Genomic DNA, 25175 nt, shown 5'->3' with positions numbered 1-25175 from the left:
AAGCAAGAGGAGATTGCGCACCTGGTCGATAAGCTTGAGAGCTTGAGTGCGAGGTAGAGACACCTTCCCGATCCGAGTATTGAAGCATGCCCCCAGAAATTCCAACACCTGGGAAGGCTGAAGATTGCTTTTGGCAACATTGACTATCCACCCGAGAAAGGAGTGAGGAGAGTTAATACCCGATCGACCGCCTGGCGGCAGTGAGTCTCTGACTTGGCCCGCACGAGCCAGTCATCCAGATAAGGATGGACCAGGACTCCTTCTCGGCGGAGAGCAGCCACCACCACCACCACCATGACTTTGGTGAAAACGCGTGGCGCGGTGGCCAGACCAAAAAGTAATGCTTGGAACTGAAAATCCTGGTTCAGGATGTGGAAACGAAGATACTTCTGGTGATTGGGGCGAATCGGAATGTGTAAGTAGGCCTCTGTCAAATCGAGAGAGGCAAGGTATTCGCCAGGAGGAACCGCTGCGATGACCGCTCTCAGGGTCTCCATGCGAAAATGCGATATCTTGAGGGCCCGGTTGACCCTGTTCAGGTCAAGATCAGCCAAAAGGCTCCTTCTTTCTTTGGAACTATGAAGTAGATAGAATACTGGCCTGCGCCAAGTTCCTTCTCCAGAACTGGGACAATGGCGCCCAGTGTCAGGAGCCTGGTAAGCGTTTGGTCCACCGCATCCCTCTTCCGACGACCGCAAGGAAAGACTATGAAGAGGTCCGGTAGGTCTCGAGAAAATTCTAAAGTGTAGCCGTCACAGATAATCTCGAGAACCCACTGGTCTGATGTGATTTTGACCCATTCCTCGAGAAACAGGGAGAGACGACCACCCCCCCCAGATTGGGAACCGAGGAATGGGTTGACCGAATTTCATTGGGAAGTGGGCTTTGGGGATGTATGCTGGGAGGACCCCTCGCGGAAGGGCCTGTGCCCATGAAAGGGCTGGGACCAAGACTGAGACTGGGAAGAATAACCTCTCGAGGAGCCACCGCGCCCCCGAGGAGTATATCTACGTTGTCCCCGGAACCGGGAACGGGAGGGCACGAAATGACCAAGAATGTTTCGGTCGGTCTTCGGGCAGCTTATGGACCTTATTTTACCCCAAAGAGTTAATAAGGTGCTCAAGGTCCTCTCCGAAGAACAACTTACCCTTAAAAGGCAGTGTGCCCAACCGTGCCTTGGATGATGGGTCCGCTGAACAATTGTGTAACCAGAGGAGCCATCTGGCGGAAACCGCCGAGACCATCACTTTCGCCTGGACACGGAGGAGGTCGTAAAGCGCATCCACCCCATATGCAATGGCTTCTTCCAACCGTTCAGCCTGCTCCACCTCTGCAGACAGGAGGTCCTGGGTGCCGAGCAATTGTTGAACCCACCTAAGGCTTGCCCGCTGCATGAGACTGCTGTAGATAGTCGCCCGAACTCCCAAGGCCAAGACCTCGAAGATACGCTTAAGATGGAATTCGAGTTTACGATCCTGAACATCCTTTAAGGCCGTCTCTCCAACCACTGGGATAGTGGCGTGCTTGGTAACCGCGGAGACGGAGGAATCCACTGTGGGAATTCACAACATGTCCAGGCAGTCTTCCGGGAGGGGATAAAGCTTGTCCATAGCCCTCCCGACACGGAGCCCCGCTTCGGGAGATTCCCATTCCCGAAGCAGTTGCAATTTATGCATAGGGTGAAAGGGAAAAGTAGAAACTGGAGCCCTGAGTCCCGCCAGGACCGGGTCCATGTGCTTTGGCAGCGCAGCAGTCAGAGGATCCGCCGGGGGCCCCTCAATCCCTAGCTCCTGAAGAACAAAAGGGATGAGGTGTTCCAATTCCTCCCTCTGAAACATATGAAGAACCCGGGGATCATCCCCTTCCGGGGGGAGAGTGTCCCCGCCAATTCCAAACCTGGATCCTGATCCGGAGTAACCAGGGGAGTCGGAGGATCAGGAGGGGGAGGGGCCCCCAGCACCACCCACACCCGGACCGACTCCTGTCCCTCTGGAGCCGTAGGAGTGGGTGGAGGAGCTGGCCGTGGGAGTTTGACCGGTAGGGGGCCGAGGGAAGGGTCCTCCTCCTCCTGCAAGCTGGCCAAATAGGATTTTTTTCATGAGAAGCACAAATTCCGATGAAAAACGAGGCCTAGCCTTGCCGGAGAGGGGGAGGGAGGGGGGGTCAGGGACCACATCCTGGGGCCGCACAGGGCTCAAATCAGGGGGAGACTCCACAAAATTTGACTCCTCAGCGACAGGCAGCCCCGAATTGTGAGCTGCTGAAATCCTCAAAATGACCGCCGTTCCCGCGGTTTGCCGACCCGGGAACGGCCTGGCCATGCGTTGAGAAACACAACCCCGGGCTGATTTTGTCAGCGCTGCCGAGGAGGGAACTTCTTCACCTGGCAAATAAGAAGAGCAGAGCCCCTCGCGCGAAAGACGCGTTGAGGGCTCCCCACAAGCTATGCAGCAATGTGATCTCGGCATGCTCTGTGAAGAGGAGCCATGATCGTAGCAGAAATCAGCTGATTTTCAAAAACTTTGCTGCCGACAGGAGCGGAGGCAGAGGATTGAACCCTGCACACTCCCCTGTACACAGGACCCTGGCTGCCGGCTTGTGGATTATTTCAGGAAATACTTTATCTTTTTTTTTTTCAATTGGAAGACAGTGCAAATGCCTTCCAAATGCAGGAGGGGTTCCGAGCCCCCAAGGCAGCCAGGTAAGGGGGGGAGGGACTGGACTACCAGTTTCATCCCCCAGAGGATCACCGGGTAGAGAAACAGGGCTTAGGCTATGCCAAACATAAGGAACCAAGCCCCCCCTAAGCCCCACAAGAGCCAGGAGACAGACCTGTCTCCTGATAGAAAAAGATAGACAGAGTCCAAGTCACAAATTTTTTTATTTTTTTTTAAGAATTTGAAAGAAATTACTACTTGGTTGATCCTAAGAAAGGAAAGTACCCAACAGGGAAGGGGCTGACTAGCCGAGATCAGGGAACCACAGGTTGAGCTGATCCATCAGACAAATACTGAAGGGCTGCAGGGTAGGCTCTGTCCTGATATAGGATACCCTTTCAGTTTTAGTCTGTCTTTATCTGCTGGACAAGAGGCGCAACCCACGGTCTGGACTGATCCGGGTACGAACAGGGAATTAAATATTAAATTGTGTGCCCGGGAAAGTGGATTGGTGCGTGTTAAGTGGGCGGGCACTCAATCATGAGCGCCCATTTAATGCCCATTTAACGCGCACTGATATGTTTAGGAAACATTTGCCCTCCGTTTGAGCCTCAGTGAGGAAGGGGGTGTAGTGACCCACTGCAGAGGATTTCTTGATTATCTAATCATCTAAGCTGGGGAAAGAAGATTTGTTTTTTCAACATCTGGGAGGGGACTGGCAAATCCTGCAGTCCACCACGGATTCCTACCACCTGGGATCTCACCAGAAGATTAATCTAACTGTGAGTAAAAGATCTACATTCAAGGGAGAACACCCATCTGGTGTCTGGCAGAGCCCTGAGAGATAGAGACAGTAAAGTTTGTGCCATCGGGAGGCGTTTCCCATCCAGCCAAGGGGGGGCCATGCCTAGAGGGACCACTGCACAATCTAATCCAGTAGTGTGGATGGATCCTTGGCTAATGGACAGATAGAGAAAGGAGCTGTAATTGGAAAAAGTACAGCAGAGACTGTGGTGTGATTTGCCAAATTTAACTGTGCCATTCAACGAAACTGTATCAGTAAAGTATTATTTTGGACACTGCCTACGTGATCTGAGTCTGGTTTGTTAGGCACACAATGCACAGCACTCTGTACAACGAGGGAAAATCAGCTAAACACTCCAGCCACCCCGTACTGGAACCAAGAGGATTCCTTTCCACCCCTAGTCCAAAGGACCTACACCATGGAATGGGAAGAGAAGAAAAAGCTAGCCAGGGTCCCTGACCCAAAGAACTTATAAATAACTTTATGTCCCCTCTGTATCCGATTCGTACACTAAGGAAGGGTTACAATAAGAACATAAGAAGTTGCCATAATGGGTCAGACCAAGGGTCCATCAAGGGTCCATCAAGCCCAGCATCTTGTTTCCAACAGTGGCCAATCCAGGCTACAAGTACCTGGCAAGCACCCAAACACCAAGAAGATCCCATGCTACTGATGCCAGTAATAGCAGTGGCTATTCCCTTAATTTACATGATTATTAGCAGTTTATGGACTTCTCATCCAGGAACGTATCCAAACCTTTTTTAAATCCATCTACACTAACTGCACTAACCACATCCTTTGGCAGCCACTTTCCTTTCCACTGGTGAGTAAAAATCCAGCGAGAGAACAAACAATTTAGGGAATACTGGGGAAGGCCTGATTTTATTTGCAATTTTTGATCTCCCTCTGAATGCCCACTTTCCATATTCTTTCCAATCCAGCTCCTCTATTTCTCCCATTTACTTCTAAAGCATAAGCCAAGTATTGTAGAAACTGTTTTTGACTGAAAGCAGGCTAGTGTTGTTCTTTAGCTAACCACTAAGTGACACTGGAACATTTGAATTCTTTGGTTTTTTTTCTACACTTGGTCAATCAGAATGCTGAGTGCAGATTGTCAAATAATGGACCAGTGTACTAAACTGCGTTAAATGCTATTGCAAGCATTAATATGCATTACATACTATCACAAGTACACAAGCTAATTTGTGCATGCTACCAGTGCTGTGAACACACATACACTAATGTGCAATAGTTTTAAGGCAAAACCAATGCAGCATGCCCCTCTGTAGTGCTTACCTGTCTTCATTAAAGCAGTGAGCAGCAGTGATTACCCACTGATCCGAGATTAAGGACCCTCCACACAAATGGAGCCCACCAACCTGCAGACTGGCTTGCCATGGCCACTCCCCTTCCACGGATAAGACCCCACCTACAATTCTATTCATTGGAGATTGAAGCCCACAGTCTGGAACAAGAACAAGAGAATTTAGAGATATGAACCTGAATGGTAGCCAGCTCTCCTCCCCCATACATTCACACAAATGCATGTACCCACCCAATCTTATACACAAGACTGGATCTGTAAGTCTTTAATGAACTGAAGCATTGTGGGCCAGGATTCCTAGAAGGAGATATGATCTAGAACAAGGCTTACCAAACCTGACCTGGTGACCCCTCCAGCCAGTTGAGTTTTCAGGAGATCCATAATGAATGTGCATGAGATAAATCTGTATGCACTGGGTCCTCAACATATGTCATGCATATTCATAGTGGATCTCTTGAAAACTCATCAAACAATTTATTTATTTATTTATTTATTTATTGGAAAGTTTTTGTATACCGACATTCGTTAAGAAAACATCACATCGGTTTCCATATAACAATAAGTAGCCAACAGGGCTTTACAATGAAACTGATAATAGAAACTGGGGAGGGGGTGAAAAGGGGGGGCGGGAAGGAAAGGGGAGGGAGGTTAAAAGGTGCGGGAAACCAAGGATAGGCTGTACATGTAGGTTAACACAAAAACATAATTAAATACCATTATAAATAACGTACATGAAAATTATAGTTAATACATGTATAGATAATGTACATTAAAAATTGGGAGAGGAGAATTAGGAGAGGGGAAATTGATGGGGGGCCTAGGTGGGTGAGGGGAGGGGTGGGGTAAAGAAGAGAAGGCGCATTAGGAAAGGGGGGCTCATGCATAGGAATGGGTGAACAACCAGGTCTTGAGGTTCTGTCTGAATTTCTTAGTGCAGGTTTCAAGGCGAAGGTGGGTAGGCATGGAGTTCCATAGGGAGGGTCCAACTAGGGATAGAGCACGTTGTTTGGTGGTTGTTAGGTGGAAGAGTTTAGGAGAAGGTGTGTTGATGTTTGTTGTGTAGGGTGCTCTGGTAGGTCTGGAGGAGGAACGGATGTGTAGATATTCTGAGAACCAGAGCATATCTGGATTGTAGATGGCTTTGTGAATAAGTGTGAGGGTTTTACATTGAATTCTGGCTGTGATGGGGAGCCAATGAAGTTGTTTGAGGATAGGTGTGATGTGATCTTTTCTGCGGGTGCCTGTTAATATTCTTGCAGCAGCATTTTGAAGTAGCTGCAGGGGGGCAAGGCTGTTCTTCGGGAGACCTAGGAGTAGAGCGTTTGCGTAGTCTATTTTAGATAAAATGAGGGCTTGTAGGGCTGTTCTGAAGTCATTGAGGTGCAGAATAGGTTTGAGTTTTTTGAGGGTGTGTAATTTGAAGTAAAAGTCTTTGATGGTGGAGGAAATAAATTTCTGTAGGTTGAATTGCGGGTCAAGAGTGACACCTAGGTCTCTTACAAATTGCGAGAGGACTGGAGGAGCAGGAGGGGTGTTGGCTGAGGGTGTGGGTACGTGGTTGATGGGTTGGGATGAGATGAACATGAGTTCAGTCTTGTTAGGATTTAGGGCTAGATTGAGTTGGGTGAGAAGACAGTTGATGGATGAGAGGGCGCTGTCCCATCTTTTTAGGGCGTTGGAGATGGAGTCGGTGATGGGGATAAGCACTTGTACATCGTCAGCATAGACGAAATGTGGGAGGCCGAGATTTGAGAGAAGCTGGCAGAGGGGGAGGAGGTAAATGTTAAAGAGTGTGGATGATAAGGAGGAGCCCTGGGGTACGCCCCTTGTGATGTCGATTGGCTCGGATTCATGGTTTTCAATTTTTACCTTGTAGTGTCTGTCCTTTATATATGAATTAAACCAGCGAAGTGGGGTCCCAGAGATGCCAATGTCGGCTAGCCTGTCGAGTAATATAGAGTGGTTGATAGTGTCGAAGGCTGCGGAGATGTCTAATAGGGCCAGGATGAATGTGTGACCTTTGTCAAAGCCTTTGATGACGAGGTCGGTAAGGGAGAGTAGTAAAGTTTCAGTACTGAAGCGCTTTCTGAAGCCGTGTTGAGATGGAAAGAGAATCTGGTGCTGGTCTAAGTAGTTTGACAGTTGAGTGTTAACTGTTTTTTCAAGGACTTTAGCGACAAAGGGGAGGTTGGAGATGGGTCGGTAATTGGATAAATCGGAAGGGTCAAGTTTCGGTTTCTTAAGGATGGGTTTTACTATGGCTAATTTGAGCTGGGTGGGAACATCTCCGGTGGACATGGAGGTGTTGATGATATCAGCTAGTGGTTGGGAAATGCTGTCTGGGATTGTCAGCAACATTTTGGAGGGGATCATGTCAGAGGGGTGTGTAGCGGGTCGCATTTTCTTAAGTATAGCAGATATTTCAGAGGGGGAGGTACTTTCGAAAGCGTCCATTTTGGAGCCTGTCTCTTTGGGGGTAAATTTGTTGGAGACACCAGGACAGATTTGGGATGCCCTGACCTCTTGGAAGAGAGGATTTCCTGTCTCTTCTCTTGTCCTGACTCAAAATTTATATGGAGGAGGGAAGAACCTGATATGTCTTGTTCAATCAAGTCCTTAAAATCATGCACCTCTGCCTTTATGCTCTTTTCCACAGGAGGAATCTAGGCTTCCTCAAATGCCCAGTAAGTGCCCTGGCTATTCTGTTCCATATTTTATTAAATGTAAAATGAAACTAACCTGGACTACAACAATTGAACTCACCTTCCTATGGAGCTCATGAATTAAAAGTGTGCTAAAAATGTGCAGTAGAAATTAGAGATGTGAATCGTTTTCCATATCATCTTAACGATAGAAATCGTGTGGCAGGGCAAGAAAATCGTGTTAGGCACAATTTTTTAGTTAAAAAATCGTTAAAAATCGTTTTTTCCGATTAGTGCGCACTAACTCGAGTTAGTGCGCACTAACTGAAAATGATACAATTTGACACTTTTCAGGTCAGTTAAGGTCAGTTTAGGAATGAATATGTATTCCTATTGGCTGCCCTCTTATTTATTCATGTTACCAAGCTTCCCACTGACAGTATATGGGGGATGGGAAATGGAAACAGTTGGTAGCTTGACAAAACAAGTAATGTGATCAGTCAATGTGACTAGAACTTGTGCCCTAACCCTGATACCAGGGGTATTGTGATCTTCCTGCACACAGTGCCCTAACCCTGGCACCAGGGGTGTTGTGATCTTCCTGCACACAGTGCCCTATCCCTATTAATACCAGGAGTGTTGTGATCTTCCTGCACACAGTGCCCTATCCCTATTAATACCAGGAGTGTTGTGATCTTCCTGCACACAGTGCCCTAACCCTGGCACCAGGGGTATTGTGATCTTCCTGCACACAGTGCCCTATCCCTATTAATACCAGGAGTGTTGTGATCTTCCTGCACACAGTGCCCTAACCCTGGCACCAGGGGTGTTGTGATCTTCCTGCAAACAGTGCCCTATCCCTATTAATACCAGGAATGTTGTGATCTTCCTGCACACAGTGCCCTAATCCTGGCACCAGGGGTGTTGTGATCTTCCTGCACACAGTGCCCTATCCCTATTAATACCAGGAGTGTTGTGATCTTCCTGCACACAGTGCCCTAACCCTGGCACCAGGGTTGTTGTGATCTTCCTGCACACAGTGCCCTATCCCTATTAATACCAGGAGTGTTGTGATCTTCCTGCACACAGTGCCCTAACCTGGCACCAGGGGTGTTGTGATCTTCCTGCACACAGTGCCCTATCCCTATTAATACCAGGAGTGTTGTGATCTTCCTGCACACAGTGCCCTAACCCTGGCACCAGGGGTGTTGTGCTCTTCCTGCACACAGTGCCCTATCCCTATTAATACCAGGAGTGTTGTGATCTTCCCGCACACAGTGCCCTAACCCTGGCACCAGGGGTGTTGTGATCTTCCTGCACACAGTGCCCTATCCCTATTAATACCAGGAGTGTTGTGATCTTCCCGCACACAGTGCCCTAACCCTGGCACCAGGGGTGTTGTGATCTTCCTGCACACAGTGCCCTATCCCTATTAATACCAGGAGTGTTGTGATCTTCCCGCAAACAGTGCCCTAACCCTGGCACCAGGGTTGTTGTGATCTTCCTGCACACAGTGCCCTATCCCTATTAATACCAGGAGTGTTGTGATCTTCCCGCACACAGTGCCCTAACCCTGGCACCAGGGGTGTTATGATCTTCCTGCACACAGTGCCCTATCCCTATTAATACCAGGAGTGTTGTGATCTTCCCGCACACAGTGCCCTAACCCTGGCACCAGGGGTGTTGTGATCTTCCTGCACACAGTGCCCTATCCCTATTAATACCAGGAGTGTTGTGATCTTCCCGCACACAGTGCCCTATCCCTAATACCAGGGGTGTTGTGATCTTCCTGCACACAGTGCCCTATCCCTATTAATACCAGGAGTGTTGTGATCTTCCCGCACACAGTGCCCTAACCCTGGCACCAGGGGTGTTATGATCTTCCTGCACACAGTGCCCTATCCCTATTAATACCAGGAGTGTTGTGATCTTCCCGCACACAGTGCCCTAACCCTGACACCAGGGGTGTTGTGATCTTCCTGCACACAGTGCCCTATCCCTGGCACCAGGGGGGTTGTGATCTTCATGTACACAGTGCCCTATCCCTATTAATACCAGGAGTGTTGTGATCTTCCTGCACACAGTGCCCTATCCCTAATACCAGGGGTGTTGGGATCTTCTTGCACACATCCCGGTATCAGGGATAGGGCACTGCATGCAGGAAGATCACAACACCCCTGGTATTAGGGATAGGGCACTGCGTGCAGGAAGATCACAACACTCCTGGTATTAATAGGGATAGGGCACTGCATGCAGGAAGATCACAACACCCCTGGTATCAGGGATAGGGCACTGTGTGCAGGAAGATCACAATACCCCGGAGGAGTGAGGGTCAGGCAGCTCCCCCCTGTCTGTGAAGCCAGCCTCTCACTAGTAATGCAGGGAGGGAGCTGTCTCAGACTTCACCATCCTCCCCCCCCTCCCCCACACACCATTCACTAGCTGGGACATGGGGGAAGTCAGGAGTGAGGGTCAGGCAGCTCCCCCCTGTCTGTGAAGCCAGCCTCTCACTAGTAATGCAGGGAGGGAGCTGTCTCAGACTTCACCATCTTCCCCCCCCCCTCACCCACACACCATTCACTAGCTGGGACATGGGGGAAGTCAGGAGTGAGGGTCAGGCAGCTCCCCCCTGTCTGTGAAGCCAGCCTCTCACTAGTAATGCAGGGAGGGAGCTGTCTCAGACTTCACCATCCTCCCCCCCCCCCCCTCACCCACACAGCATTCACTAGCTGGGACATGGGGGAAGTCAGGAGTGAGGGTCATGCAGCTCCCCCCTGTCTGTGAAGCCAGCCTCTCACTAGTAATGCAGGGAGGGAGCTGTCTCAGACTTCACCATCCTCCCCCCCCCCCCTCACCCACACACCATTCACTAGCTGGGACATGGGGGAAGTCAGAAGTGAGGGTCAGGCAGCTCCCCCCTGTCTGTGAAGCCAGCCTCTCACTAGTAATGCAGGGAGGGAGCTGTCTCAGACTTCACCATCCTCCCCCCCCCTCACCCACACACACCATTCACTAGCTGGGACATGGGGGAAGTCAGGAGTGAGGGTCAGGCAGCTCCCCCCTGTCTGTGAAGCCAGCCTCTCACTAGTAATGCAGGGAGGGAGCTGTCTCAGACTTCACCATCCTCCCCCCCCCCCTCACCCACACACCATTCACTAGCTGGGACATGGGGGAAGTCAGGAGTGAGGGTCAGGCAGCTCCCCCCTGTCTGTGAAGCCAGCCTCTCACTAGTAATGCAGGGAGGGAGCTGTCTCAGCCTTCACCATCCTCCCCCCCCCCTCACCCACACACCATTCACTAGCTGGGACATGGGGGAAGTCAGGAGTGAGGGTCAGGCAGCTCCCCCCTGTCTGTGAAGCCAGCCTCTCACTAGTAATGCAGGGAGGGAGCTGTCTCAGACTTCACCATCCTCCCCCCCCCCCTAACCCACACACCATTCACTAGCTGGGACATGGGGGAAGTCAGGAGTGAGGGTCAGGCAGCTCCCCCCTGTCTGTGAAGCCAGCCTCTCACTAGTAATGCAGGGAGGGAGCTGTCTCAGACTTCACCATCCTCCTCCCCCCCTCACCCACACACCATTCACTAGCTGGGACATGGGGGAAGTCAGGAGTGAGGGTCAGGCAGCTCCCCCCTGTCTGTGAAGCCAGCCTCTCACTAGTAATGCAGGGAGGGAGCTGTCTCAGACTTCACCATCCTCCCCCCCCTCACCCACACACCATTCACTAGCTGGGACATGGGGGAAGTCAGGAGTGAGGGTCAGGCAGCTCCCCCCCTGTCTGTGAAGCCAGCCTCTCACTAGTAATGCAGGGAGGGAGCTGTCTCAGACTTCACCATCCTCCCCCCCCTCACCCACACACCATTCACTAGCTGGGACATGGGGGAAGTCAGGAGTGAGGATCAGGCAGCTCCCCCCTGTCTGTGAAGCCAGCCTCTCACTAGTAATGCAGGGAGGGAGCTGTCTCAGACTTCACCATCCTCCCTCCCCCCCTCACCCACACACCATTCACTAGCTGGGACATGGGGGAAGTCAGGAGTGAGGGTCAGGCAGCTCCCCTCTGTCTGTGAAGCCAGCCTCTCACTAGTAATGCAGGGAGGGAGCTGTCTCAGACTTCACCATCCTCCCCCCACCCTCACCCACACACCATTCACTAGCTGGGACATGGGGGAAGTCAGGAGTGAGGGTCAGGCAGCTCCCCCCTGTCTGTGAAGCCAGCCTCTCACTAGTAATGCAGGGAGGGAGCTGTCTCAGACTGGTATCAGGGATAGGGCACTGAGTGCAGGAAGATCACAACACCCCTGGTATCAGGAATAGGGCACAGGTTCTAGTCATATTGACTGATCACATTACTTTTTTTGTCAACTACCAACAGTTTTCATTTCCCATCCCCCCAACCATCACCTCAGTTGGAACCTTGGTAACATCAATAGATAAGAGGGCAGCCAGCCAATAGGAATACATATTCATTCCTAACTGACCTTTACTGACCTGGATAGTGTCAATAATTTGTATCATTTTCTGTTAGTGTTCCTGAGTTTCCATTTCCATTTCCCATCCCCCCAACCATCACCTCAGTGGGAACCTGGTTAACATCAATAGATAAGAGGGCAGCCAGCCAATAGGAACACATATTCATTCCTAACTGACCTTTACTGACCTGGAAAGTGTCAATTTGTATCATTTTCAGTTAGTGCGCACTAACTCGAGTTAGTGCGCACTAACTCCTGTTAGTGCGCACTAACACGATTTAACGATTTTTAACGATACATCGTTAGAATTTCTATTGTATCGTGTTCTATAACGATTTAAGACGATATTAAAATTATCGGACGATAATTTTAATCGTTAAAAAACGATTCACATCCCTAGTAGAAATTAGCACTCTTTTTATCATAGGAGTTAATAGGAAAATTGGTTTTTATCTGCTAATTTTCATTCCTTAGTGCCACAGAGCAGTCCAGATTCCTGGGGTTTGCCTCCCTGCCAGCAGATGGAGACAGAGAAAGTTTTACTGATACTGCTATATAACCTAATGTGTATTTTGCAGTTGCTCAGTATCGATCTGTACCCAAGCCAAGATGACAACCACACTAAAAACTTTAAACAGCATTGAACAGGAGGAAGGTGATGCTGTAACCAACTGGAAACTCCATCCCAGAAGTTAAAATAAATAAAGAGCATGGAAAGACACTAACAACTCTACATTACATTCTAACCATCAGAATGAGCGGCTGTCTCTCCCTGCCTCAGTGGGTGGGTCTCTGGACTGATCTGTGGCACTACAGGAACAAAAGTTAGCAGGTACGAACCAATATTCCTTTCCTGTACATACCCAGATCAGTACAGACTCCAGGGATGTACCCAAGTACCCCTATACTGGCTGGGACCTGGAGAGTCCCACTCTCAAAACACTCTCACCAAAGATTATGGTAGCCGAAGCCTCGACATCCAAGTGATAGTGTCTGGCAAAAGTGTGCAGTGACTCCCAAGTAGCTGCCCTGAAAATCTCCTCTGGAGATACCAGCTGAGCCTCGGCTCAAGAGGTCACCTGAGAATGTTTCAAGTGAGCCCTCAAATCCCCAGACACTGGATGACCTTTAGATATACATGTTGAACCAATAGCCTTAAGCCGATATGCAATGGTAGGTTTAAAAGCCTAAATACTATCAATGAGCACCAAAACAATTTAAGAAGGATTTCTACAAGCACATGAAAAACCACAAAGTAAATCCTTCACAATAAATGTATCCCTTCGCTCTATTGAATTTCAGCTCTCAAAAAAGAGTAATATGGTTCACAAATATTAATAAGTATTACCAGAAAAATTTTTGTGGAAGGAGAGGAACGTTTCATATACAATTATCATAAATCCCCACCGGGGTAATATGATTGTGAAATATAATCATAAACGGACCTCCTCCATCCAGTGTAAGCCATCAACCTGTGAAAACATTAAGTGAAAATTGTTTAAAAAAAACAAAAAACTTTTTTGTGTCTATATAAAATATTTGTCTTACTAATCAAGGTGAATGAGATCACTCCCGCAATGAACTGTTTCAAATTGACACTCCCAGCAGCCTTTTAAATGATCCCAACGAAGGGTATAGGTGGAACTATTGAAACGCTTATGAAACAACCTAGATAGGCATGATAGGCAGTCTCTAATGGCTTAAGAATAAGCTCATACAACACCCCGACTTATCTGATGGTTTGAAGGGTCACCGACGTAGCCACGTTTCAGGCCCGTTCAAGGACCTTTCATTTTATTTATTTATTTATTTATTTAACAGTTTTATATACCGAAGTTCTAGCAACAAAGTTACTAATCAATTCGGTTTACATTGTAACAATAAAATTGACAGAATGTAGAATAATGTCTTACAGAGAACAGGGAAGATTTAACTTGGAAAAATAAAATAAAATAACTTAATGAGAACAATAAATAACTTCAACGGAGTAAGGAGAGTACAATTTAAACAACAAAATAATTTAGGAGAATATATGTTCGGAATTGAATGAGTTGGGCCTGAGGTCGAATATTGAAAAGATCAGGGAAATGGTCCTCTTGCGATATTTTATCGGTGGATGTTGAGCCGTTGCCTGCTAGGTCTGAAGCGTGAGTTCTTAGACTCTATCCGAGGCTGACAACGCTTTGAGCTACCGGATGCGTCGTTTTTAAACGTGGTGCTAGACTAGCTGCATGACCAATCTCCAACGAGCTCTGTAACGTGTACGTTGAAACAACCAATCAAAAGCAACACTCTTCATTCGGCGCTCGGACAAATGTTCCAAACTATAAAATAGAATTCCAATCTAATAGTTCATTCAACCCAGCTGAGGCTTGAGACTTCAATGTGAAAATCCAAAAGGCTTCTCGCTTGTTTAAAAGCCTAATCTAATCACCCCCGCGGGGGGATGTCAGGACTTGATCCAAAATAGTCCATTTCAAATCTGAGAAAGAGTGATTTGCCTGCACGCAGTGTGAAACAATAGGCGCTGTCAAAGTTTCAGTATGTAGTTTAGATTTATGTTCATTCAGACGAATTCTGATTTTCCTAGTGGTTCTGCCGATATAAACCTTGGGGCAAGTGCATACAATAGCATAAACAACATGATCTGACTCGCATGTTGTATGGGTTTTGCGAACAACTTTATATTCTGTCACAGGTTCAATCCATGGGATGCTTGCAGGGCAAATCAGACAGCCCTCATCTCGAGGTGGTTGATGGACCAGGATCTCTCCACTGGTGACAGAGACCTTGAGCGGATTTGTTTAGGCAAACCACTCCCCAGCCTGACAGACTGGCGTCTATGGAAATAACCACCCAATTCAGCGGGTCAAAATCTACCCTCTGCTCCAGGTTGCTGCGCAAAAGCCACCACGACAGACTGACTCTGGTCTCTGGAAGCAGAGGCAATGGTAATTGGAATTGTTCTGACTCTGGGCTCCACCCCGACAACAGTGCACACTGCAATGGCTGCAAATGAGCGAATGCCCATGGGACCAAATCCAAAGTGGAGGCCATGGATCCCAGGACTTGTAAGTGATGCCAAACTGTAGGATCCTTCCTCTGAAGAAGGGCCCTGACCTGATCTTGCAACTTCATCACATGGTCCAATGCCAGAAAAACCTTGCCTTGGGAGGTATCGAAAAGCGCTCCCAAGTAAACCAGTGACTGAGTGGGCTCCAAGTGACTTTTCTGGACATTTATGACCCAGCCGAGTGACTACAAGGTGAGCATCACCCTCTGGACTGATATCTCACAGTCCTTCCGTGACTTCACTCGAATCAACCAGTCGTATAGATACGGGTGAACAAGGACTCCCTCCTTGCGCAGGAATGCCGTCACGACCACCATGTCCTTGGTGAAGGTACATGGAGCCATCGCCAGGCCAAAAGGAAGAGCTTGAAACTGGAAATGTTGACCCAGTACCTTGAACTGGAGATACTGCTGGTGATCCTCACAGATCAGGATATGGAGATACGCCTCGGTGAGGTCTAAGGACGCGAAAAACTCCCCTTTGCGCACAGCGGCCACCACCATCCTCAAGGTCTCCATGCGAAAATTAGGGATGTGAATCGTGTCCTCGATCGTCTTAACGATCGATTTCGGCTGGGAGGGGGAGGGAATCGTATTGTTGCCGTTTGGGGGGGTAAAATATCGTGAAAAATCGTTAAAAAATCGTTAAAAATCGAAAAAATCGAAAAATCGAAAAAACCGGCACATTAAAACCCCCTAAAACCCACCCCCGACCCTTTAAATTAAATCCCCCACCAAATAACTTAAATAACCTGCGGGTCCAGCGGCGGTCCGGAACGGCAGCGGTCCGGAACGGGCTCCTGCTCTGAATCTTGTCGTCTTCAGCCGGCGCCATTTTCCAAAATGGCGCCGAAAATGGCGGCGGCCATAGACGAAAAAGATTGGACGGCAGGAGGTCCTTCCGGACCCCCGCTGGACTTTTGGCAAGTCTCGTGGGGGTCAGGAGGCCCCCCACAAGCTGGCCAAAAGTTCCTGGAGGTCCAGCGGGGGTCAGGGAGCGATTTCCCGCCGCGAATCGTTTTCGTACGGAAAATGGCGCCGGCAGGAGATCGACTGCAGGAGGTCGTTCAGCGAGGGTTCCGGCGCCTCGCTGAACGACCTCCTGCAGTCGATCTCCTGCCGGCGCCATTTTCCGTACGAAACGATTCGCGGCGGGAAATCGCTCCCTGACCCCCGCTGGACCTCCAGGAACTTTTGGCCAGCTTGTGGGGGGCCTCCTGACCCCCACGAGACTTGCCAAAAGTCCAGCGGGGGTCCGGAAGGACCTCCTGCCGTCCAATCTTTTTCGTCTATGGCCGCCGCCATTTTCGGCGCCATTTTGGAAAATGGCGCCGGCTGAAGACGACAAGATTCAGAGCAGGAGCCCGTTCCGGACCGCTGCCGTTCCGGACCGCCGCTGGACCCGCAGGTTATTTAAGTTATTTGGGGGGGGGTTCGGGAGGGTGGGGGATTTAATTTAAAGGGTCGGGGGTGGGTTTTAGGGGGTTTTAGTGTGCCGGCTCACGATTCTAACGATTTATAACGATAAATCGTTAGAATCTGTATTGTATTGTGTTCCATAACGGTTTAAGACGATATTAAAATTATCGGACGATAATTTTAATCGTCCTAAAACGATTCACATCCCTAGCGAAAATGGGGGACTCGAAGACACCAGTTCACCTTCTGCAAATCTAGAATGGGACAAAAGGAGTCCTGTTTCTTGGGAACCACAAAGTACACCGAATACCGTCCTTAGCCCTGTTCCGCTAGGGGAACTGGAACAATGGCCCTGAGGTCGGGAAGCCGTTATAGGATCCCCTGCACTGCCTTGCGTTTGGCCTGCAAAGCTACGCGGGACTCCAGAAAGGCCTCCTGAACTGTGCGTGAAAACTCAAGAGCGTAACCATCCCTGACCACTTCCAAAACCCAGAGGTCCGAAGTAATCTTTGCCCACTCCGCGTAAAAGCTCAACAATCTGCCTCCGACAGCTTCTCTGACAGAATGGGTGCCCCTGGCTTCATTGGGAGGGTTTTCCTCATCCAGTGCCCTGGCCCATGGACTCTTTGCCTGAGCGACGACCTCCACAAAAGGACTGCTGGCACCCAAGGGGCTGGCCTGGACCCCGAATGAGCTGAAGACCTACCAGTGTGAAATCTGTGAGAGTCCTGAAAGCGAGCTTGAGGGGGAAAAACCTTTCCTGAAGGTTTCCTATCCTCCGGAAGCAAGTTGCCCTTGGACACTCCAAGTAGATTTACCAATTGGTCCAGGTCCTCCCTGAAGAGAAGCTTGCTCTTAAAGGGGATGTTACAGAGCTGAGACTTGGAAGACAAATCTGCTGACCAATTCCACAACCAGAGGAGTCTAAGAGCCGTGACAGCGGATACCATACTATGCCCGAGGTCCGAACCAAATCATACAAGGTGTCTGCGACATACGCAACACCTGTCTCTATTCGTGCAGCCTGCAAGGGCCCACCACTTCCAGTACTCGGAGCCATGGATGCCTCCTGGACCCAACAAAGGCAGGCTCTCTGCATGAAGCTGGTACAAATAGCTGCCCGTAGACTCAGAGCGGAGACCTCAAAGACTCGCTTAAGCTGAATTTCCAGCTTGCGTTCCTGTATGTCCTTCAGCACAGCAGCCCCAGCCACGGGAATGGTGGTCTTCTTAGTCACGGCAGACACCGCCGTGTCCACCTTTGGCACCTTCAGAAGATCCAAAACATCTTGCATTAGGGGGTAAATCTTTGCCATCGCTCTACCGACTTTCAAGCCCGCATCTGGTGAGTCCCACTCCTGGGTCACCAGCTTACGGGCCTTCTTTGGTAATGGAAGGAAGTCATCAGTCCCCGAATCCCATCTAGGACCGGGTTAACCCCTTCGCTGTCGGACTCTTCTTGCGACATCTTGATCCCCATGACCTCCAAGATCTGGGGGATGAGAGGCCAGAGCTCCTCACGCTTAAACAAGAGCACCATGCTGGGATCATCGCTCTCTGAAAGTGGCAGCTCATCCGGGTCTGGGTTGTCCTGGTTCCCATTGTCATGTGTGAGTCCCGTATCCTGATCCACCCCGGAGACAGTGTATCTCTGAGTGGGGTTGGAAGTCTATCCTCAACTCAGGTCCCCTGCCGGACTCCTGAAGGTTGCTGAAGGTCCAAGGGCCCCGTGGACACCCACTTGGGTGGAGGCTCCGACAGAACATCCGGCCGTGCTGCTCTCTTCAGTATTGCCTGTTTCCTAGCCAGGAAATCCTGGTGCAGCAGCAGCACAAACTCCGAGCAGAACTCCCCCAAGTCCTCACCCCACTCAGCTGGGGGGGTCCGGTAGCACAGAGTCATCCCCAAAGGAGCAAACCTGCTCTACAGGGGATAGAATGGGAGGGGAATCCTCCTCCCTCGACACCCACCGCGAGCCCCCCTCCCCTGCTGAGGGGGACATTGACCCTAAGGAACGAAGCCCTTGCCTGCCAGGCCTCTCCACCGAAGATGTTCCCTCCTGCACCGAAGTACAGGCGGCACAGAGGGAAACCAAATCCAGGGCCTGTGTTGCCATGCCACATGCGCGGCATTTCAGCATTTTTACTTGGGGTGCCATGGGCCAGTCTGCGCAGCCACACGGATGTCGGCAATAGGAGAAACATCTGGTCGAGGAGCCTCCACACGGCGGTTGGAGCCAAAAACAAACAATTCCGTGCAGGCACGAAAGTGCGCTCACAACAACCCACCGGCAAGAGCCGCGAGTAGAAAAATGCGGCATACCTCGCGCTCGAAGGCCTCACCCCCCCCCACCCCCGCTGAGATAGCTGGAGTCCTGGGATGTCAACGAGATCAGAGGGGGTCCAACTCCCCCCTCTCCAACTGAAGTGCTGGAAAAAAACGGCCCGGTCGGTCCCCAGGTCAGACTCTTCTTACCTTGATAAGTTCTTGCTTTCCTTTCCTTTTTTTTGTTTTGAAACTTCACTCAGCTCTCCTAGGAGCCTGAGGAGGACCAGAGGAAAGGGATCCTCTTCAGTGGTCGAGGGAACTAGGAGCCCCTGGATATCGAAGCCATTGGACTGTTGTGGGCGAAGCTCAGGCAGGGGTGTGCGTGCAACCCCCCGGACGCCCGGCTTCCACGAAGGTGCCTAACACCTCAGGAAGCTAAGTCACTGACTACTAACTAACTAGCTTTCCTTTTTTTTTTTAAACTAACTAACTAACTAACAGACTGCAGGATTGCACCTCTACCATCTGCTGGAGTCAGAGAAATACTGAGGGACTGCAGGTGGCACTCTCGATTATGTAGCAGTGCCCAAAGATTTTGCTCTATGACTCCATCTGCTGGTGAGGATACACAACCCACTGGACTGGGCTGATCTGGGAATGTTCAGGAACAGTGCTTATGCTAAAGGGGGTTAGTGCATGTTTACTGCATCGGTCTGTCAGCGTGCCATGCCTGGGATAATAATCACACTGCAATTCTGCGACTCAGCACATTGGCGGTATGAGCATCGTCTTCTCTCCCTCCTCCTCTCCCCCCATCAGTCCTTGCATGCCGTTTTGCTTTACCGCAGTGCTTCTCGTCTGATGAATCCGGACAGTCCACGGTGAAGTCACACTGGGGATTGACTTTCTTCACACAGTTCTTGTCTTCACACCGGTAATTGAAAGAACCACACTGGACTCCTGCAAACATTAGAAGGCAAAAGTTGACAGCTTGGGCAGGATGCAGAAGAGCTTCTTGCTCACCTACGAATGGCTGATCACATGGGAAGGGAAGCCACTTCCGTACTGCTGAAAAATCTTTCAGCTTTCAATGGCTTAGTTGAGCGAGGATCATGAGCTGGGCTATTTCCGAGTGCATTGCCTTAGGTACATAAGAAATTGCCATGCTGGGTCAGACCAAGGGTCCATCAAGCCCAGCATCCTGTTTCCAACAGTGGCCAAACCAGGCCACAAGAACCTGGCAATTACCCAAACACTAAGAAGATCCCATGCCACTGATGCAATTAATAGCAGTGGCATTAATTGTTTTTATCATTTTCCTCTCTTTTGGCATCCCTTTCTATTTCTTCCATTCTCTTAGTTCTTTCTCTGCAGCTCTCTGCCTTTTCTTTCACTTTCATTCTCACTGTCTGACTTTTCATCATCTCGCCATCTCACCCTCTCTTCAGATTCAATGGAGCGAATCCACTTGCCAAGACTGTGCAGTCTCTCTTTTTTTTCTGTCCCATCACTGTCTCTGCCTCTCTTCTACTCACCCTCTACTCCCCTTCTTTTTCATTCCTTGCCTCACGTCTCTCTCCTTGTTTCTCTTTGCTCGCTGTCCTATTTTTTTTTTCTCCCTCTCTCCTTACCTTGGTTACAGTGCTCTTCATCGCTTCCATTTCTGCAGTCCAGATTCTGATCACAGACCTTGTATAAGTCCAGGCAAGTGCTATCTTCTTGGCACTGAAACGTTGCTGAGCAAACTGAGCAAGAAACAGAACAGAGAAAACAACATTAAAGCAGAAGGAGGCGTTTCCCTGCAAATGCAGACTGCCCACCATGCTCCCTATTTGGATGACGTTTATGGACAGAAAGAGTTGACCTGGCTTTAACGAATATCCGGGATACTAAAGGCCTCTTCTCTATATTGTTTCTTCAGCTTTTAGGTAATCAGTGTAAATTCCAAACTTTTTACATAAATTGGTGAAGGTTAAGATAATGCCCAGGGACTAGCCCCCATGGCCCAAATGGCAATAGTTCTTGCTATCATGCAGGAGGCCAAGATTTAATTCCTGGAGCTGGCTCCCACTTCACAAGTGGTCTGGAGTTGGTGTGTTGTGGAAGCAATGATGATCCCATGCAAGTCAGATATCCCTCTATAGCAACAACTGTATCTAGGGGGTCACTCTGAATAGCCCTCGTTGTTGGTGATGATGAATATAGGCAACTTCTAGCCCTCAAACGTTACAGGAAATTTTCAAAGAGAAACCAACCCATGTTTATTTTTCCCTTTGAAAATTAGCAGTTGGAAAGTCTGAGTGCTAAAATCATCACATGTACTTTGCGCTTGCCATCTTTTATTAACCTCAATACTTAAAGCATGTTTTATGTTTTTAGTATTTATTGGTTTAATATTTATTTTATTAAGATATCTTTTATTCCTACTTGTTAAATTTTATCTTCTATTATTATAATTGTTTGTAATTTCCTTTTACTGTATTTTTGCTATGTTAACTGCTGTGAAGGCTACGCCGAGACAACGGTATATAAGCACAAATAAACCTTAAACCTTAAACCATCTAAGCGTGCAGCCGAGCTAGGAGCGAAAGAGTGTGTGTGACTATTTGAAATTGGGATGCATGCATGCTGCTTTCCTCCCTAGACCTAACCTCACCCAGAGGGAACTCCATCTTTTTAACCCAGTTAGAAGCAGTGCACACAGGCCGAACAAGCTGGCGTATACTCTGAGTCGGGCAGAGGAAGGCAATTTTCAGCCAAGCTGTTTCACCTGGGTAAATGGCTTTGCAAGTTGGTCTCTTTTGTCCATCATCAGAAAAGTGCTGCTGCTGCTTACTAACAGAGGCAGGGAGAGATGAAAGCAGGGAGAAAGCCTGGGTTGCTGGAATTAGAAGCCCATAGCACCCTCAGCTTCAGACTCTCTCTCAAATGCATTGACAGTAAAACGTGACTGAAGCAAGTTTAAACTGGTCTGGAAATCTAAGAGTTGGGGAGTTCCATCCCAGGAAAGGTTATAAAGAGTTCTATAGCAATCATCAGACATGGGGATGGGATGGGAGGAGATGAAAGACCAGGGGAATAGAAGTATGTATCAGTGACATAACAGTTAAAGGGCTCATTAGTGAATGGGGAAAAAAGATGTAAGCAGGATAACATACCACAATTTCTCTCATCAAGTCCATTTGGACAATCCTTGACTCCATCACAGGCGGGGACGCAAAGTCCATTCAAAATGCATAAGAACTCCCCTGGACAGGCTGCAAAGGGAGGTGGAGTTAGTATGCATCTCTTGACATATCTCTCGACTCACCCTTATTGCAAGGGTGATAACATCACAAGAAGACAGTCTCCAAATCCTCTCCTAAATAGTGGCATTGCCTTCTTAGATATCATGTGACTAAACCTGTGCCTTTTAGGACTGTTTCATATATACTTAACCAGTAGCTAATGTTCACTTAGGAGGTCATTTTCAAAAGATGTACACACTTAAAACTGGGTTTTACACGTGTAAATTCATGTTACACCTGAATTTACACCTGTAACGTGTTGCATGTAAGTGAGCTTTTGAAAATTTCTACAATATATACCATTGACTTATCAATAAGTTTTATGAAGTGAATTTTCAAACGATGCACATGTTAAAAAATAGCATTTACGCATGTAAAAGAGCACATGCAAGTACACACAATTTTAAAAACCAAAATATACACGCATAAAAAAGGGGGCAGACTAGGGGCAGGGGCATTCCAGGGAGGGGCCAGCATAAGTTGCTATTTTAAAATCTGCCATAATGACATGCATCTGTCTTTTACTTGCATCTATTTACTTCTGCTCAGTATCTGGTGTATGTGATCAAACAATCTTAAACATGTAAAAATGACTGGGTGAGGGATCTGGGTGACATGGGTGGACTTTGAGTTTAAGAGCCAGGAGGGTCTGCACAAGCTGCAGAAAGACTGTGCAAACTGGCAGACTAATTGGTAAAAGTGGTAATTTCCTTTTCCTTCACATATTACAAAATTAGAGGCTTTTCATATGCAAAAGTTAACAATTGCTAAGAAATATATGCAAATTAAATATTCTCTTGCAGATGATTATAATTAGTTGCCACTCAGCTGGATACGTCTAAAAAAACTGCAACGTATCCGGCTAAGTAAGATAGGTGGATAAATAAAAAAACGCTACTTATCTGGCTATGTTTAACATTACTTGCCATGTATCTTTTAGATACATGAAAATGTTGGGTAGAATAGCATATATTTTATATCTTAGGCATGCAATTGCATGCACGATATAAATTACATGTGCATGTGTACGTCGTGCATCCATATACTAGTGTATATGTGTGCCCACACCCTTGTTTTAAAGTTATCCTCTAGGGATGTGCAGAAGAAAACAATTTGTTTTGGTTAGGTCATTCGTTTCGTTGGTACCCAAATTTGTTTCATAGTTTCAATAGAAAAAAAAAGTGTTTATTTATTTTATTAGATTATTCGTTTACCAATAAAATCGATGGGGGGAATCATTGCAGTCTGTTCTGGATTCCACAATAGTGATTTTCTTATCAATTCTAATGAAACTTGTGAGAAGAAATCATCAGAAGCGGAAAGAATTCTAAGGTACTTAGATTGTGGCAATGAGGCATCAAAAGTGGCATACATTCTAGCCTAAGGCTCCAAAGGGGTAAAGGGATACCAGGCTTCATGCATTGGCAGGAGTTCTCCAAAACACCACGAGAGGAGCAAAGAAGCAGGAAGAAGAGGAAGAATATCCCAAGGTGCAAAAAGAGGATACCAGCAATAGTGATATATACTTGAGAGGCAATGTGGCACTGAAAGTAGCATCAGCACCCTAAGGCACCGTGAAGGCGGAACAAAGCAGAAAACAAGGCAGGAAAAATCCCAAGGTTCAGATATAGGGACCAAGAATCAGAAAGAGTGGTATCAAGATTTCAATAGCATAGGAAAGGTGCACAGCAGCACCCCAGACTGGTAAGAAGACCTCAAGGTGTAAGAGCTGGAGTATGCAAGGAAGGTAAAATGGCAGAAAGAACCCCAAGGTGTAAAATCTGTGCATGGCAGCAAAGTCAAGTGGCACAAGGAACCAAGGGTGTAGGATGAGGGGCATTGCATTAAGGCAGAGTGGCATGAGAGATGCCAGCCGCTTGGCTCTGCTACTAGGCTGCAGCTTAGTAGCTGCAGCCTAGTAGCAGAGCCAAGCGGCAGTGTCTGGGAATCTAGTGGCATTGTGCGGCCCCTGAGGAAGCTTTTGACAGAAACACGAGCCGTGTCGGGCCAGTGCCAACGCTCCATATCCCTACTGCATACTCCGCTACAATACGCTACGATAAGTGAATATGAGGTCTCACTGTTTATAAATATTCAGGCTACAGCAAGCACTGTTTGTTTGATGGTATTTAGAAAGTTGATATTATAAGATTCCATCACTTGTTCTGTACAGATTTTGTTTTCCAGTCATTCCGTTGAAGCATCGGTCCACCTTCACGCTGAAGCAGAAAATGGTGGCAGGTCTGAATTATTGAGAGGGACCCCTACTAAATTGAGAAGTTTGTTGAAAATATTCTTGCTAAAAGTATCCAGAGATTTCCCGCAGCAGCACCCTGTGAATCAGTCTGAGGAGCACTGGGCTGAGTGAGTCAATTTTAGAAGTCCCTGAAGCAGCGGCTCGTGAAACGTGTACACGTCAAGGGAAGTACCATGCTTTGACATTTCAAGAAAAAAGTTTAAACTCTAAGAAAAATATTAGCAAAACTGAATTAGTGGACCGATGATTAAAAAGGACCCGTAGCGGTGCAAACAGAAGTCTATGCTTGTTAAACCGGGTGGGTGTTATGAAGGTCCTAAATTTACATATAAATTGTGATGATATACTATTATGAAATGCTTATAGCACCAACAATATAAAGAAAAAATATTTGTGATACATGATTTTTGAGAAGTTATCTTAAGTGGTTGTTCCTTGGATAAATAGACATAGTCATTTTTAGATTTCAATCACCCCAATATTAACTGGGTAAGTGAAACATCAGGACATGCTAGAGAGATAAAGTTCCTGGATGGAATAAATGACAATTTTCTGGGGCAGTTGATTCAGGGACTGATGAGAGGGAACAATTTTAGATCTAATTTTCAGTGGAGGGCAGGATTTAGTGAGTGAGGTAACTGTGTTGGGGGGCACTTGGCAATAGTGATCACAATGGGGCAGATTTTCAAGGATTTACGCGCGTAGGGGGGTTACGCGTGCCAGGCCTATTTTCAAAAGGCCCTGCAGCACCCATAAAGCCCTGGGACATGCGTATGTCCCGGGGCTTTTCTGAATGGACGGGCAGGCAGTGGGACAGGGGCGGGGCAGATGGTCCGGGGGCGTGGCAGTGCGGTCCGGGGCGGTCCAGGAGGCATGGCCGAGGACTCCAGCACAGGGGGATAGCACGATGGCAGTCAGACAGTGCGTGCAAGTTACACCTGCCTCTGGCCTCTGGCAGGTGTAACCTCCAAAACAAAG

At 48.2% G+C, this 25175-nt stretch overlaps 1 protein-coding gene across 1 annotated transcript in view; it reads right to left on the bottom strand.

Moving 5' to 3' along the window:
- The window catches only part of TMPRSS6 (transmembrane serine protease 6), a 176144-nt gene that overhangs the window by 25892 nt on the left and 125077 nt on the right, over positions 1–25175 (bottom strand). The window contains exons 12-15 of the mRNA XM_029590066.1: positions 21812–21910; positions 20285–20398; positions 19497–19613; positions 4759–4927 (exon numbers count right to left, since the gene is read on the bottom strand). Of these exons, the coding sequence (XP_029445926.1) occupies positions 4759–4927; positions 19497–19613; positions 20285–20398; positions 21812–21910 (499 nt within the window). The remainder of the gene's footprint in view (positions 1–4758; positions 4928–19496; positions 19614–20284; positions 20399–21811; positions 21911–25175) is intronic.

Source organism: Rhinatrema bivittatum, chromosome 2, assembly GCF_901001135.1.
Source record: "Rhinatrema bivittatum chromosome 2, aRhiBiv1.1, whole genome shotgun sequence".
Lineage (NCBI taxonomy): Eukaryota > Metazoa > Chordata > Amphibia > Gymnophiona > Rhinatrematidae > Rhinatrema > Rhinatrema bivittatum.
This window is presented reverse-complemented; position numbering and strand designations above follow the sequence as displayed.